The 15,579-nt window shown below is 40.9% G+C and overlaps 1 protein-coding gene across 2 annotated transcripts in view; it reads right to left on the reverse strand.

Annotated features, from left to right (window-relative positions):
- The window catches only part of TBC1D13 (TBC1 domain family member 13), a 1,245,864-nt gene that overhangs the window by 529,711 nt on the left and 700,574 nt on the right, over window positions 1-15,579 (reverse strand). Inside the window, exon 12 of one of the 2 annotated variants that reach the window (XM_044058417.1) lies at window positions 6,752-9,519. The exons of the other annotated variant lie outside the window; for it this stretch is intronic. Coding sequence (XP_043914352.1) covers window positions 9,445-9,519 — 75 coding nt within the window. The 3' untranslated portion in view covers window positions 6,752-9,444. Of the gene's footprint in view, window positions 1-6,751; window positions 9,520-15,579 lie in introns of those variants that run through there. 2 annotated transcript variants of the gene reach the window in all.

Below are 15,579 nucleotides of genomic sequence, written 5' to 3' on the forward strand. Positions count from 1 at the left end.
ACATGCTTCTCAGTAGCGGATACCAGTGTTGTCTTGGCCAGTCCAGAGCTATTAGTATCACCTTTGGCTGTTCCTCCCTGATCTTCAGTAGAGCCTTGTACATCAGTGGGAGAGGTGGGAATGCATACACTATTAGAGCATTCCAGCTGAAAGAGAGAGTCCACCCTCCAGGCTTGTGGGTGGTATGTCCTTGAGCAGAATTTCTTCAGTTGGTGGTTGAGAGGGGAGGCGAACAGATCTATCTCTGGCAATCCCCATTTCTTTGTTATGAGTTTGAAGATGTCTAGATGCAGCATGCATTCGTGAGCATCCGTGGTAGTCCTGCTTAAGCTGTCTGCTAGTGAATTTTCTTTTCCTGGTACAAATATGGCCTGCAGTTGGATATTGAGATTCAGGCCTAGGTTCCACAGATCCATTGCCATCCAGCATAGATGGTAGGAATGCGTGCCTCCCTGTTTGTTTATGTACCGCATGACCGTGGTGTTGTCTGTCCTTATCAGCAGATGTCCTTGCTGGAGGAATGGTTGGAATGCCTCGACTGCATGCTTCACTGCCAGCATCTCCTTTTGGTTTATGTGTAAATTTAGCTGTCCTTGAAGCCATCGGCCTTGGATACATTTGTCCTCCATGTGTGCTCCCCATCCTAGGTCTGAGGCGTCCGTGGTGATGGTCTGCCTTGGTTTTGGTTTGTTGAAAGGCAACCCTCTGTTGGACTGGCAGGCCTGAGCCCACCACAGGAATTCTTTTTGAAGGCATGGAATGATTGGTATCATGGATTCTAGACTGTGTCTGTGTTGAGACCATACATTCCTTAGGTACCATTGTAATTTCCACATATGCAGCCTGGCATGTGGGATCAAGATTATGCAGGATGCCATGAAACCCAGGGCCTGCAGGACTTTCCTTGCAGTAAGCTGAGTTTGTCTTGTCAAAGTCATGAAGTAATCTGGAAGTTGTTTTTGTTTTTCTTCTGTGAGAAAAGCCATCTGAGTTATTGTGTCCAGATCCGCACCCAAAAAGGTTATCCTCTGGGATGGCACTAGTCTTGACTTTTGGATGTTGACTGTGTATCCCAAGGCCTGTAGCAGGTGTATGACATAGGCCAAATCCTTTATCAATTTTGTCTTGCTGTCCGCTTGTATTAGGCAGTCGTCCAGGTATGGGTAGATTTGAATTCCCTGAAGTCTGCAATGTGCAATTACTGATGCCATGCATTTCGTGACTACTCTGGGCGCAGTAGATAAGCCAAAGGGTAATGCTGAGAATTGATAATGCTCTGATCCTGCAAGAAATCTGAGGTGTCTTCTGCAATCTGGTCGGATAGGGACGTGCAGGTATGCCTCCTTGAGATCTAGAGTCACCAGCTAAGACTCCTTGCCCAACATGGGAAGAAGTTGCTGTAGGGTCAGCATTTTGAATTTTGGCACAATGAGATATGTGTTCAGTGCGGACAAGTCGAGAATAGACCTCCATTGGTTTTCTTTTCTTGGTACAAGGAATAGTCTGGAGTAAAATCCTTGGCCTTGTTCCATAGATGGTACCCTTTCTATCGCTTTCATCTGAAGTAATTTTTTGATTTGTCTTAAAGCCTCTGGCTTCTGGTTTGGTGGTAGGTTTGGCATTCCGCTCCTTTTTGGTAAAGTGTGGAAGTGAAACCTGTATCCTTTGTCTATTGTTTGCAATGTCCATGTGTCCTTTGTAATGCAATGCCAGTTTTTTGAGAATAAAGCCAGCTTTCCGCCCAAGGGAGCTTCCAGTTGTTCCCTGGTAGGCGGAATCAGAGTCAAGTCATTGTGTTTGTCCTGTGGTAGTGGTTGTAGTTGCAGCTGTGGCACTACTCCTCTGGTTGGCAGGCTGCCACTGACGGCCCCTATAGGCACCCTTTGATTGACCTCTGCCTCGAGGGCGTCTATTCCTGCCCCTCTGTGCTCTGGAGGTGTCTGGAAAGGACCAATTCTTGGAAGGTCAGTTTCTGCTGAACCTCGGAGGTTGGACCTGTAGAAATTCCTTTACTGTTTGCACAGATTTTGCTTTTTCTTCCACTTTCTTTAGAATCTCCTGTGCAGGGGAGCCAAATAAACTTTGTTTCTCCATTGGAGCATCTAGGAACTTAGCCTTGACATGGTCTGGCAGGGATTGCTCTTTTAGCCAGGCATGCCTATGAATTACTGCCCCAGTCATAGCTGATCTAAATGAAGCCTCCAGTGCATCATAGCCACTTTTTAAGAAATGATTACTGACATGCTGAGAGTTGTGTACCAAATCCAGAAGGGATTTACGGTCTAAAGGTTCAGGAGAAGAAAGCTTCTTATTCAGCTGATCTAACAAATATTCTTGGTACTGTATCATATGGAATTGACAGTTTAATGCCCTGGCAAAAAGAGTAGCAGATGTATAAACCTTTTTACCCCATCTCTCTAATGCTCTAGACTCTCTTTCAGAGGGTAGGGTTTTTTTTGCAGTGGCAGCTGCAACGCCTTTTGGGCCCTGTGAAATAGTTTCTGGGTCTGCAGCATGGGCTTTATACAGGTGGAAGTGAGAATCTGGGACCCTGTAATATCTGTCAGGTTTGGCAGGGGCCGGGGGAAGAGAATCAGGTGCAGAGCTAACATCATTATACACATCATCAATTACAGTTAGCACTGGTGGTATGGCTAAGGGCCTATGCTGGGGCAAATGTAAAAAAGTCCTTAGTCTTTTTCTAGAATCAGAAAAATCCTGACCCTGCCATTGAAAGTGTTCCCTCATAGAGTGCAAGGTCTCCCCAAAGGAAAATTCTTCAGGAGGGGAGGCCGAAGGAATAGAATCTTCAGCATCTGAATCCTCATAAGGAGAATAGACCCCTTACTGATGGTCTGACAAATCAGATCCATCCGTGGAGTAATCAGAGGAGAGAGGTTCAGAGGGTTCAGTCCTAGGCCTTTTGTCTGGTGGAGGTTGGGAGGCCCTGTCTGGGTGAGGTTGGGAACCCCTAATCAAGGATATAAGGTCCTCAGCAAGACTGAGAATCTGAGAACTTGAGGAAGGCCTCTGAGAAGTAGATTTAGCAGGTAAAGCTTTTGTAAGTTTGGCAGCTTTAGCCCTGGAGAAGGCCTTAATAGACATAGAAGCAGGGGGCCTAGCTGCCCCACGTGCAGGTGTGGAAATGTCCAATGGAATGGTGTCGGACAAATCTTGAGCGCTAGCTTCGGTAGGGATTTCTGAAGCAGACTCAGCCGGGGCCTCTCTGGCCTCGGTTGTCGGAGGTATGGTTTCTGTTGTAGAAAGAACCGAGGGCTCGGTTTCAGCCGAAACCGAGACACTCGCGGTAGGCCTAGCCGTGGTTTCAGCCGAAACCGCGGGCCGTGAGTGTCGGTCCTTTTCCCTGCGTTTTTTGGCCAAATGCGTAGTCGGAGTCTCCGACGGCATTTTATATGCAAAAGCGGATCCGAAAAATTCTTCTGCAAACTCCGACCGACGTCTAAGAGTCCGTCGGTTGAAGGAGGCACAGGCTAAACAAGCTGATACGTCGTGGTCTGGGCCTAAGCAAGGAAGGCAGTAAGAATGGAAATCCTTATGAGGTATTTGTTTCCCACAAGTTAAACAATTATTTACTTTGTCTGACATCGGCTGAGGCAAGAAAGATTCCCCAACGGGGTACTTAGCTTTTTACGGAGTCTTCGGTAGCTGAAATCTCTGGATCTGACCGACCGGTACTTGCGAACAGCTTCTGCTTCGGGCACCGCGCGGCAAGAAAGACTGAGGAAAATGGCGTCGGCTGATGCCTTTATACCCCAGCAGCTATGACGTTGGGGAAAGTGCGACATCAGCCAAGGCCAGACCCAGACTTTGGAATCCGGCCGACCGAAGGGCTGCCTGAGGCAGGACAACCCATATGTTATGACTGCAGATGCATCCTTGAAGGACATCAGAAAAGGAGAAAAAGACTCCACACACGTTGAATGAATATGTAAAGAATTGTTTCTCTTTTGGGGGAGGGGGTAACACACTAGCAGTGTCAAGATAGGCATTTTCCAAATTTTTGACATGCTGAGCTCAAAAGGTTTGCCATCACTGGACTAGGAGGTTAACCTAACAAAATGATTGTGGCCACTTACAAGTAGATGCAGCATCAACACAAATCACTAGACCTAAGTTAGCTTTTTCAAAATGCCATTAGAAATATATTTTAGAGACCTCAGGCCGGTGTGTCTGTAAAGTACAGATGTATTGCATACTGTAAGGCTTTAAAACAACAAAATGAGCCAATCTTGTTATACATGTTATGGTCTGTTGATTGTTTTTGAAACTGACAAAAAGGAAGTTGCCATGTTGAGCCGGCAAGGAAGGGTTACAACAAAATACTAGGTAAATGTTTGTGTCTTTCGGCTTTTCCCGGTTAGGGGTCGCCACAGCGGAACTCCAGTCCGCTAATGATTGGCAGTAGATTTTTACGTGCTGGCTTGCCGGGCCTAACGTACAACCTTCAACGAAAGAACGCCCATTCACGCATGTCGCCACACAGAAGACGCTCTAACTGAGAATCGAACGGGCAACGTCTAACTGTGAGGCGACAACGCTACCGCAGCACCACCACCGCAGTACAACAAAATACTAGGTAAATACACTACATCAAAATGCTACTAATTACATTCCCCAAATGCCTGGCAAAAACTGACAGGCATTTACTGAAAAGGCAGATTCAGAGGAAAAATCAAAAGCTTTATTTTTCCTTACAGTGTGGTAAACCTATAACAGGGTAAGAGCCCAAAACGTAAGATTTTTAAGAAAAGGTACATTAATGTATGCTTACCAATCACACATCAAAATAGACTGTAAGAAAGAAGATAAAGTCTCTGTATCAGTGAACACACACATGCTCACTTTTTATAAATTAAGGGTCCCGTCTTACCATACTGTTATATTCACAAAGAAAATCCAGTTAATGTTTCTGACAAATATATCCCAATATGCAAAATAACGTCTGTCAACTCCTTAAATCTTAATAGGAAGCTACTGTTTCACCCGAAGTTGTTCTTCTTTCGGCTTTTCCTGGTTAGGGGTCGCCACAGCGGAACTCCGGTCCGCTAATGACTGGCAGTAGACTTTTATGGTGCCGAGGAGCCAGCTCGACGCCCAACCTTCAACGAAGGCACGCCCTATGCATGTCTTTCAAATGCCATTCAACCGTGGGGAGGACATGCAGACTCCACACAGAAGGCACTCCAGATGACAATCGAACGGGAGAATCTCTTGCTGTGAGACGACAACACTACCGCTGCACCACCGCGTCTTACAATGGTCTAAATTTAATACAAAATTACTTCTTATGCTTCACAACAGGAATTTGACAATATAACTGACACTGTTCAAAGTAGGGTAGCTGGCCTACACAACTGAAATGTTTTGTGTATTAGAGCTCAGGACAGTGACCAGCAATTCCTTTAGGCAGTACCCCTTCCCTTCATCTAAGGGGGCATTACATTTTGGAATGGTCATGTTTACATCTGACCTATTAATAAACTAGTTCTAGTAAATGCTTCATGCTTGTTCTTAACTACTGTACAGCTGGAAGAACATTATTAACTACAGCAAAATTCTACAATGTAATTTGATCAGTTATTCCAAACACTGCACTCTGTAACGAGGTCTTATCCAGAAAAATTTAACAAATATTTCCATAGCTGCGCCTGTTCTGAAAGGCCTTCGGAGTATGTTTTGAAACCAAACAGTTTTCTTCAGTTCACTGAAAACCTAGTAGTTCACCTCAAAAATCTAATACATCCTACAGTTGCCTCACTGGTATGTCACAGCCTTTACAAAAAGCCAGAGATTTATCTGTGAATCTTCATTTCAGCTGAACTCCAGTAATGAAGAGACGCAAAACATACCGTGAAGCTTCACCTTCCCTACAAAACAAGACAGAAAGGGAAGCTGCAACTGGCCACTGTGTGTGTGTGTGTGTGTGTGTGTGTGTGTGTGTGTGTGTGTGTGTGTGTGTGTGTGTGTATGTTTATCCAAATGGGTATTCTGTATCAATGACCTGTCTACTCCCAGTCTGTATCTCTCCAAACTAATTATCAAAAGGAGACATCTTATAATTCAAACTCAGAGGGAAGACAGGACATCTATTGACAATCATCTTGCAGACGACTCGTACAATGAAACAGATGTGAGGCCTTAAAAAGAAAATAGTTGAAAAATATGTGTGCACATTTTTATACTGTCTTAAATAAGCACACCGTTGTGCAGGAGAAGACTGACCCCATTTCAAAAGGGGTCACCGTTGTAGATATGGATAGAATGTGCGACTGACAGCATTTAAAATGCTGATATCAAGCTACAGAGTTTAACTAGAAGCTAATGTTCCAAATGAAGGGCTTTTTAACATTAATTCTGGAAATACTATTCACACATACCCAAACAGGCCTTCACACACACAACTTTTTCAGGAGCTTGAAATGTCAAGGACAATCAAACTTGTCCAACTCTCTGTTCCCAGTCCTATAGAAAAAATAATCTCTCAGAAAACTACTACTTTTCTGAACAGGCACCTAACCGATTCATTCATACACTTCAGACAAGTGATGGTCTGTCTGGCAGACTGGTACATAAAACAGCTGACAATGCAGTCTGACACAGAAAGATGCAAAGCCATGTGTATTAACAAGCTGCTCTTGTGCTTTGTTAGTTTAAACTGCATAGTTTTTAGTTTAGTTTGTTCAACTAAGTTAAAATGTAGCTGCACTACAAATAAAGGTAACTGATTACATATGGTGTTTCACAACTTTATTTACAATTGCTTCTGTTCAGTAATGAAGCAAAAATCACCACAAGGCTGTTGAATGTTCAGCTTTACCCATGATCAGAATATGAAATACTACATGAAGTAGGTAAACCACAGTGACCCATAGCCTTGTGGCAACTGAAACAATACAGGGGAGTTACTTTAAGAAAGCTGTATGTTTTGAAAATATATCCATTTTATGACCACAAAGGTTGCTACTACTGTGTATCGTTGCACTGGATTTAATCAGTAAACATTAGTGTGATGTACTGTAGATGTCCACATTACAGTATATATCAACACATGTACAGTGCATTGCTCACAGGTGTTTTGTTCCATTTATACTGTGGCTGTAACAGAGTCAACACTTTCTAAGCAGTCTGACATTGCCTGCAGTATTGAAGGCACCAAAAAGGACTTATGGGGGTATGCGATATTTCTGCTGCACTACTGTGCAGAACTGAAAGTTTGCTTGTGCATTTGTTTATAGAACTTAGTGACAATCTAGTAATGGTGGCAAGTGAATACTTTAGCCTTCTGAGTTAGACCATTCTGCTGTGATAGCTGTGCTTTAACATTGCTAAAACCTTTCCTTTAGTTAATCGCAATGGAAGAATTAAGGCTCATTGTTGCATAATTCTTATTTTGTAGGCAATCAAAATCCTGCAAAATCCATATTCAAAAATAATCAACTAAAATACAAATTACGCTTTCATAATTATTCCAGTTGAACACACTTTCCAAAAGAACTCTGACACTCAAGGTTAAATCTCTACCTTCCCTAGGAATTGCTGCACCCTCCCCTTAATGGTAGAAACAATAGAAAGAACAATCTCCATCAGATGACTATGTGTAAAACAGAGGCTTATTGCCATTTTTATTAATGGACTACAAAGAATATCTGGCACCTTTCCTTTAACAGAAAGTTCTAAACACTCATCCCTTTCAAACAGTACATATAAGTTCAGCAAAAGTGTGCCACAGATTATCTGTCCCACCACTAGATCAATCCTGTCATACCACCTGTGGTTCACAATACTGCGGGGTCAGGCTCATGTTGTAGTACCCACTGCTATTTTGACAGTGTTTCTTGTCAGACCTAGTCAGTACTGCAGACAATATCATCCATGCCATTCAGGTGGCCTAACATATATGCTCCTTTTTTTTAATGGTTGTGCTTCTTTATTAGCTTAGTTTGTTTAGGATTCTCTCTCTCTGACATAATGATTATCATAATGCCCTCACCCCAATCAATCTGTAAAAACTCATCTACATACTAATTTTAGCCCTGGCAACCAGAAACAACTCTGCTGAGTGAGCACCCACCCTCTCCTAAAAGACAGTATGCTGTAAACAGAGCACTATACTGGTATAAGAACAATGAGAGCAGCCAGTCCAAACTAAGGCTGGAGATCCACAGCAAAAGTTTGCTAGCTCTACTCTTCCTTACCAGAATGCCAGATCTCCATTTTCCATCAGTTTACACCTCATGTGGAAGGTGATTATGTGATGAAATGATAATGTGCACCATCAACATTCCTATTGCCACCAGAAAATTACTGCTTGGTTTCTGACTTATACCTTCAACCAAGGGTCAGTCAGCTCCAGGGCACAGGGGTCAGTCAGCCCTGCCATGAAAGAGATGGCATTCAGACATTTTGTCCCAAGCAGTCTTGCACAGCTGAAGTATGTACTTGAACCTGGAGTGGTAGACCAATACCTGTAGCCTCTTAATCAAGCACGTGACCTAGACATTACAGCAGAGTGTCTGGCTACTTGGAACAAGGTAGTCATTCAGCTTAAGTGCATTATAACTGGTATAAAAGGAACAGTCCATGATTAAGTATGCAGCATTTTAGGAATGATCAAATGACTTGCATGGGTACAAAAACTCAAAGGCACAGCAAAGTCTTCAACTAAAAAGAAAAATGCCATTACTTTAAGATCAGCACAAACCTGGAATGGCTTAATGTAGTTTTAGTAAAATGGTTAAATGCTAAAAATATATTCCATCTACATATACACACTATCTTCTAATCTACCTTAATACATTTCTTTCCTCCTCCCACGTAAACAAAAAACTCAAAATAAATTTTTACAAGAAATGAATTAAATACTAGCCTGTTTACTCTGCACAAATTTGTTAGAATGTATTAAGAAATGTAAAAACTATGGCCCTACAAAATAACATTTATTCCAGTTAGCCAAGGAAATACTTTGTGGTATTTTACACTGCTGAACATCCTTGTGTGTGATGACCAAATTTGTTAACTGACTTAAAAACATGAATTCATGAGTTCTGTTCTCCTTGTGTACTGATAAAAAGTCATAAATTAAGCACTCAATTCAAAAACAAGTGCAAATCTCTCCTTAAAAGAGCCTTCTAGGATGCAAAAATCTGAAAAGGAAAGCAGCAGCCACTTGTTGATTTTTATTCCTTAAAAAGGATGATTAAATCCTGGAGTGTCTGGCTGATTTTCTCACAACTTGGTTTTCAGTGCAAATCTTAAGATGTGTGAAGTGACGTTCATTAGCACTTTGTGTTTTCCAGTAACAAAAGGAAGGAGATAGTGCAGAACCTTGAATTTCCCATAGTGCACTTACGTACTGCCACATCCAGCTGCAGCACACAGTGAGGCATCAGCTTTCACGAATGGAATGCCGTGTGCGAAAACAGGTCATTCTCCTTTTTTACAATCTTGGAGTTCCTTAGCTCTGTTTAGGATTACTTGTGTTTCAGATATTGGATAGTCCTTGAATAAAAGAGAAATAAAGCTACATGAATAGCGAACTAATTTCATCTATGCTCACAAAAAGTATAACTTCTAATTTTATGGAAGTGGTCATGCATGAACAGATACTGCAAGCCCATCAAGAAGCCTTCTCTGTAATCCGGAGTCCAGAATAGTGCCACACAGCAACAACGTCAGATCTAAGTGAACAAGCAGTCAGTCAATGGAAAACAGTTCAAACTGTGCAAGTGTACTGGCTAGTAAAACTACATAAAGGGGGGTACTCACAATTTTAATAGACCTTCAAGAACAACATTTACACTAGCTAAGTACCTTTAGGACTGGACTCCAGTTTAGTAATTCAACAAATCTGGCCCAAGTTTTCATCAGGACACCCCATGCTTCCCGCAGCCCTGTCAGCATTCATTATTTCTGAGTAAAAAGGCTATGCTTTGTAAGCCGTTCCCAATTCTTTCCTTCCAGCTAAACCAGAATGTCTTCCTCCCAAGGGATTATGATGAATATGAAAACATTTTCCCATTACAGTTCTGACTACAACATATCCTAAACATAAACAGGAGACTGTGGGTAGGAAACGGGTACCTATACAGCAGGGCTATCATTCTCTTGAAACCTGGTGAGTATTTATGTACTGGTAACTACATTGTTTTCTCAGGGGCTCCGAAAGCAGCTAGATAACTTTAAACTAGAATCTTAATTATCAAAAGACAATGAAGGGGAGAGTGAGAGAAGCAAAATTTTAAAAGTGACTTTCATGCAAGAAGCACTCTACAGGACAGTTGAGCCAGAGAATGTTCTGTTTCTACAAACACTGAGCTAAGGGAGGTTCTGTTTCTACAAAAAACTCAGTTGTATTATTTACTGAAAATAATACAAGTATTTGCCTGTCAGTAGTATATTATAAATAGGCAATGAATGTGTCAAATCTTGCTAGTGCACTACCATTTATTGACAAAGGAAACTGTATGTATGATTTCTAGTGAAAAATAATGCAGTGTGTGTACTGCTTATAAAATACTTTGCAAAGATACTTACTGACTATAGTTCCCTATTCTCAACAAAATAAACAAATAATTGGTCATTATTATGCACCAACTTCACTACTGCAAGCTGCTGGTTTACATCAAAACTGAAGGGCATTTTATTTTTAATTCATTTATAAACTGGGTAATTGGCTGGTCCAAAGACCCTGTTTTGGTCCACTTGGACCTCATGGCACTAACCCCAGTGCCCCATGTTGACGCCGGATCTACCAGCCATCCTCCTACCCCTTCCAACTACCCCAGTATTTACTGGTGCTGGTTGTGGATCATAATGTCATCCTGAAGGCTTGGCTGGCTGTGCTTCCATCCAAAGGGGGTTCTTTTTATATGCCTCACCTACTTGCCTTCTCCCCGTCCCTCCATGATTGTCATCTGTGTCACAGGGCAACTCCCCTCTATGGACCAAGCCTCCCCTTAGGGAGCATCATCAACAAGTTCCCTCTCCCCCGCCACTCTGTCAGTCAGCTTAGATGCTAATCAAACCCGGGTTGCCTGGACTGTAGTCAGGGCCTTATCTCTCTACACCACCAGGGCACCCCAGTCCAAGCAACCTTTTTAGTCACAAATGCAGCTCACTGAGCAAACATACAGAATCAGTATTAACATGAATTTAGTACATTTCAGTTCCCGCATTATTCTTTCTGTACCAGCATTTCTGTATGCCAGTACAGAAAGGCAGTGCAGCGAATTAGTCTGCTATAGTTTAAAAACAACACATGTTTTTTATTTATTTTTTTCATTACTTTGCTCTTCTGTGAAGAGCTGGGGCAGGGGCAAGGACAGGTGTGTATTTTGCTTCAATGCTGGACTCTTCCAATGTAGAGCTGGGCAAGGAGGGGGATATATCCAGTACACCTTTATGTTCTGACTGGCTTGGATAGTCAGTGTACTGGAACAGACATCCTCCCCATCCTCTACCAATAAAGAGCTTGGGGCAGTGAGGGGGTTTACACAAATACTTCAAGTTCATACATCTTAGTGGCCAAAGTAGTGGCAATCAGGAAAATGATCTTCCAAGAAACAAAGCTTGTGGTAGCCAAGGAAGCCAGTTCAAAAGAGAAAGTGAGAACCTTTCAATTATTACAGCACTTAACAGAAATAAAAATTCACCCACTACTATACTTCTTCAGCAACTCTAACACCCCTAAGCACACGACTTATAGAACATAAACTGCAGTCATCAGAATGCAATATATCAACTTGTTTGATAGGCTTAACACAAATCACAATGACAATTAACACTAACCATACAATCACAACACAATTCTAAGTAATACATTTCATGTCATACATTTGCATAAACAGTAAACAGTCATCAGAACGTAATCCTAAGTAATATGTTTCATATCATCATTTGTATTAAACAACTGTATACACAGCAAATAAGGCCCATAGTGCCATTAACACAATGGCCTTTTGACAAACTTCATGCTGTCTCATTAAGTTATTTCTGACAGTTTATCTCATTAAACCTGGACAACTTTCATGACATAATATTCCAGTGACAAATCTTCACAACTACTTCCTTTGTAAATACCACATATTAACTGAAGATTACTACATATAATATGCAAAAGAATAAACCCTTTCATGACATACATTATGTAAATTCAAATAGGAAACAATATGCTACAAAACTCATGCTTTTTTTATTAATGTATTAAATATATGTACTTTTATATAAAGCATGCCTGCCGCGGTAGTGCAGCGGTTAGTATTGTTGCCTCACAGCAAGAGGTTCTCCTCTTCAATTGTCAGCTGGAGCGCCTGCATGTCCTGCCTGTGGTTGAGTCAGTTTGAAAGACATGCAGTAGATGTGTGTGTATGTGTGTGTGTGTGTGTGCGTGTGAGTGTGTGTGCCTTCTGTGAATGTTGGGTGCCGGGCTGGCAACTCGACACCATAAAAACTCCACTGCCAATCAATCTGCGGACCGATGATCCACTGTGGAGACCCCTAATGGGAGAAGCCAAAAGACATTGCTTTACTTTTGTATAAAGCATAACCCATCTCTATTTTTTTACAAAGTATAGCTTATGGCATAGGTCCTTTGAAACAGCCCACCCACAAGTTAACAAAAATACGTATGGATGTATAAATAAACTAATATTCTAACCCAAGAGAGAAGCTCACAGCATACAAGTTCAAACTCTTAAGAAATGAAAGATATGTACTCATCATATTAGCTTATTTGTAAAGGGCCTTCTACAGTAAGAAATTGTTGGAATTTCCATGTGTTATCCTCAGCACTGTAACTTCCTTCTTTCTCTCATGATCAGTGGCACCTGTGGCTCCTCCTACCCAAGTACATTATGTCATATGTTGGTCAAGAAGAGTTTAACAAGCACACGTCCTGCACAATCTGTTCCCAATTCACTGAGTGAAAATAATGCATAAAATAGGAATCAAAGTACAAGGATATTTTAACATATGGTTGCATTAGCTGTGATGGCTTATTTGTTAACTGCTCTGATTATAGTGTACAGGGTCCTGGGTTCAAGACCTGCAAGGGCTGTTTATTAAATAGGACATGCTGGAGGGATAGATTCCTGATCCAGAGACTTCCCATACTCTGGAACAAGCTACCCATCTATGTCAAGCAAAGTTCCTCATTAGCACTCTTTAAGAAAAATCTTGATGAGTGGATGGGAAATAGGAAATACACCCTGGGGATCACTTCTGTGGCTCTCCTCGACAAGGGCACAGGTAAATAACTTTCTTGGGTGGCGTAAGCCAGGGAATGTTGGTGGCTAGCCTTACTTAGGCCCTTGGGCCAATAGCCTAGCGCCTACCTATGAATATTGTTTTGGTCAATCAGGAATCATTGGCTTTATTAGCCAAGTCTTGCCTCATCAAGCTCTGTAGTAATGTGCCACAAGTGTGAGACCATCTAAGAGCAGGAAAAAAGTTTGCCCATATAGACCTAGTTAACTAGATTAACTGTACCAAATATCAATGGCACTCATGTCAACACTTTTCTGCTTATGCTCAGAGTATTACTCTCATAGCAAGCAAAATTAACCCCCCCTCCCCTAATTACTTACTCCAATTCTGAGATCAAACAATCCCCAGGGAAAGACCCTGAACACCTGGTAACCATTTGTTATGTAGATCAAAGTGTGATAACCAAAAAGAGCTAGACATTAAGGATATATATGGGGGCCCTCATGGGGGATATAGCAAGGCTTTCCCCACTACAAAGACACTTGCTTTGTGAAGTTTTTTTTTTCTCTTATGACCGAACGATGTTTATTATCTTTAGCACAATAACTTACAACAGTGCAAACCCCATTCATGGCGAACTACTTTTCCATACAGGGGTACTGATTTTCTCCATTTCATTTCTATTTCTTAACAATTCAGATAATACTTCTCAAGTAACCTGCAATGTAATACTATAGTCTCATATGCTACTAGCAGGAATCTATCATTGCTATAACTTTAGCTACTTATATTTTACATTTGTATTCATATAGTAAACATTGTTCATAGAACCACTATAATGCTACTTCCATTAATAAACAACCAGGAAAACATAATATTTTTTGTAATCCATTTTTTGCTTGTTTCTTATAACATTTACTCAATCTTACCTGAAATTCTACAATGCATTTTTTTACACTTGCATACCTGGAGATCAGTACTTACCACTGTTTCTATGTTCACTTACTTTACCAGAGTGATTACTTCCTCACAAATATTGTATTTTTCCTTGTTTATTATCTTTCAGCTCCATCACGCTTATCTCTTTCATAATTTTTCTATCATTGTTATTAGGATTTGCTTTCTGCTTCCACTTTCTTGTTTTTGTTGGCTACAAGTGCTGGCAGTGAAAAAAATTGCTTTTACTTTATGTTTTCATCTTACTCTTACTTAGTAAAAACAACTCTTTAGAGAAGCATTTCTCTGTTCCTACCATCTCTCCTATTAGTTTTCCCATGTTTACTTTAATTTCATGTAACTTTTTCCATTCCCAAAAATGTTTTCCCATCTGCCTATTTCCCCTCCCTCCTCACATCTCTAATATAACTCAAAGGCTTGAGGGAGCATTCTGGCTATTCTACTTTGTGTAAAAATATTTATGTAAATGCTTCCAGACAAATACTCTTGAATCTCCTTACTTTTGTAGCATAATTCAGAGCCACTGCAATCTGTCCCCAGTCTTCACTGGTCAGATCTTGTCTCTAAGGGTAAATCTACTATTATTGGCTTCCTGCTGCCTATTTTTGCTCATGCTTTCTTTACAGTCAGACAACAATCCCATATAGTTTATGCTGTCTCTTCTCTTTTACCTCTGTCCATATTTTTTAGCTCTTCTGCTTTTGTTAAATGCTCCCAATACATAGCTATATTGTACTTCCTTCATATATCGGAGATCTTTGGTAGCCCAGTATCTCTTACCCCACTTACTTTATCCCTTGCTGACAGCATATTCGTTTGACAGGCTTTAACAGCTTTTGTCTGGAACAATTTTCTTGCATAATCTACAATATACTTAACAGCCTTATTTTCCTGTGTGTGGTTCTCTGTTCTATTTTACAGTCCCATTGTTGGTTGTCTCTAAATTCAAAAAACACATAGGCCAGCACTAGATTCCACCGAAAAGAGTTTTAATACAAAAATATATTGGCAAAAGTACCCATATATGAAAATACAGAAAAACAAACACCTGATATGCTTTATCACCCTTTGAGTGTTTGTTTTTTGTACCAATTGTACTACAAACATTTTAACTGCCATTATATTTTATTGCTCTCCTCTATAAGCATTATTTCCACATCCTTATTTTATTATTTTACATGCTATCTCATCCCATATCTCTTTAGAAACTTGTTGTGTAGCTTGTTTGATCTATAGTCTCAACATTTCTCATGCCTCTACAGCAAAGGACAGAGCTGTATCAACTCACACATGGACATGTAATTGATCTGAATAGCCTCTGTCTCATTTTCCTTGTTCCCCACTATTTTTCTGAGAATATAGCTCTAGAAAAAGTAAGTAATGCTATCTTTTCCTGCC

Source organism: Protopterus annectens, chromosome 16.part0, assembly GCF_019279795.1.
Source record: "Protopterus annectens isolate FY-2018-M chromosome 16.part0, PAN1.0, whole genome shotgun sequence".
Taxonomy (NCBI): Eukaryota; Metazoa; Chordata; order Ceratodontiformes; family Protopteridae; genus Protopterus; species Protopterus annectens.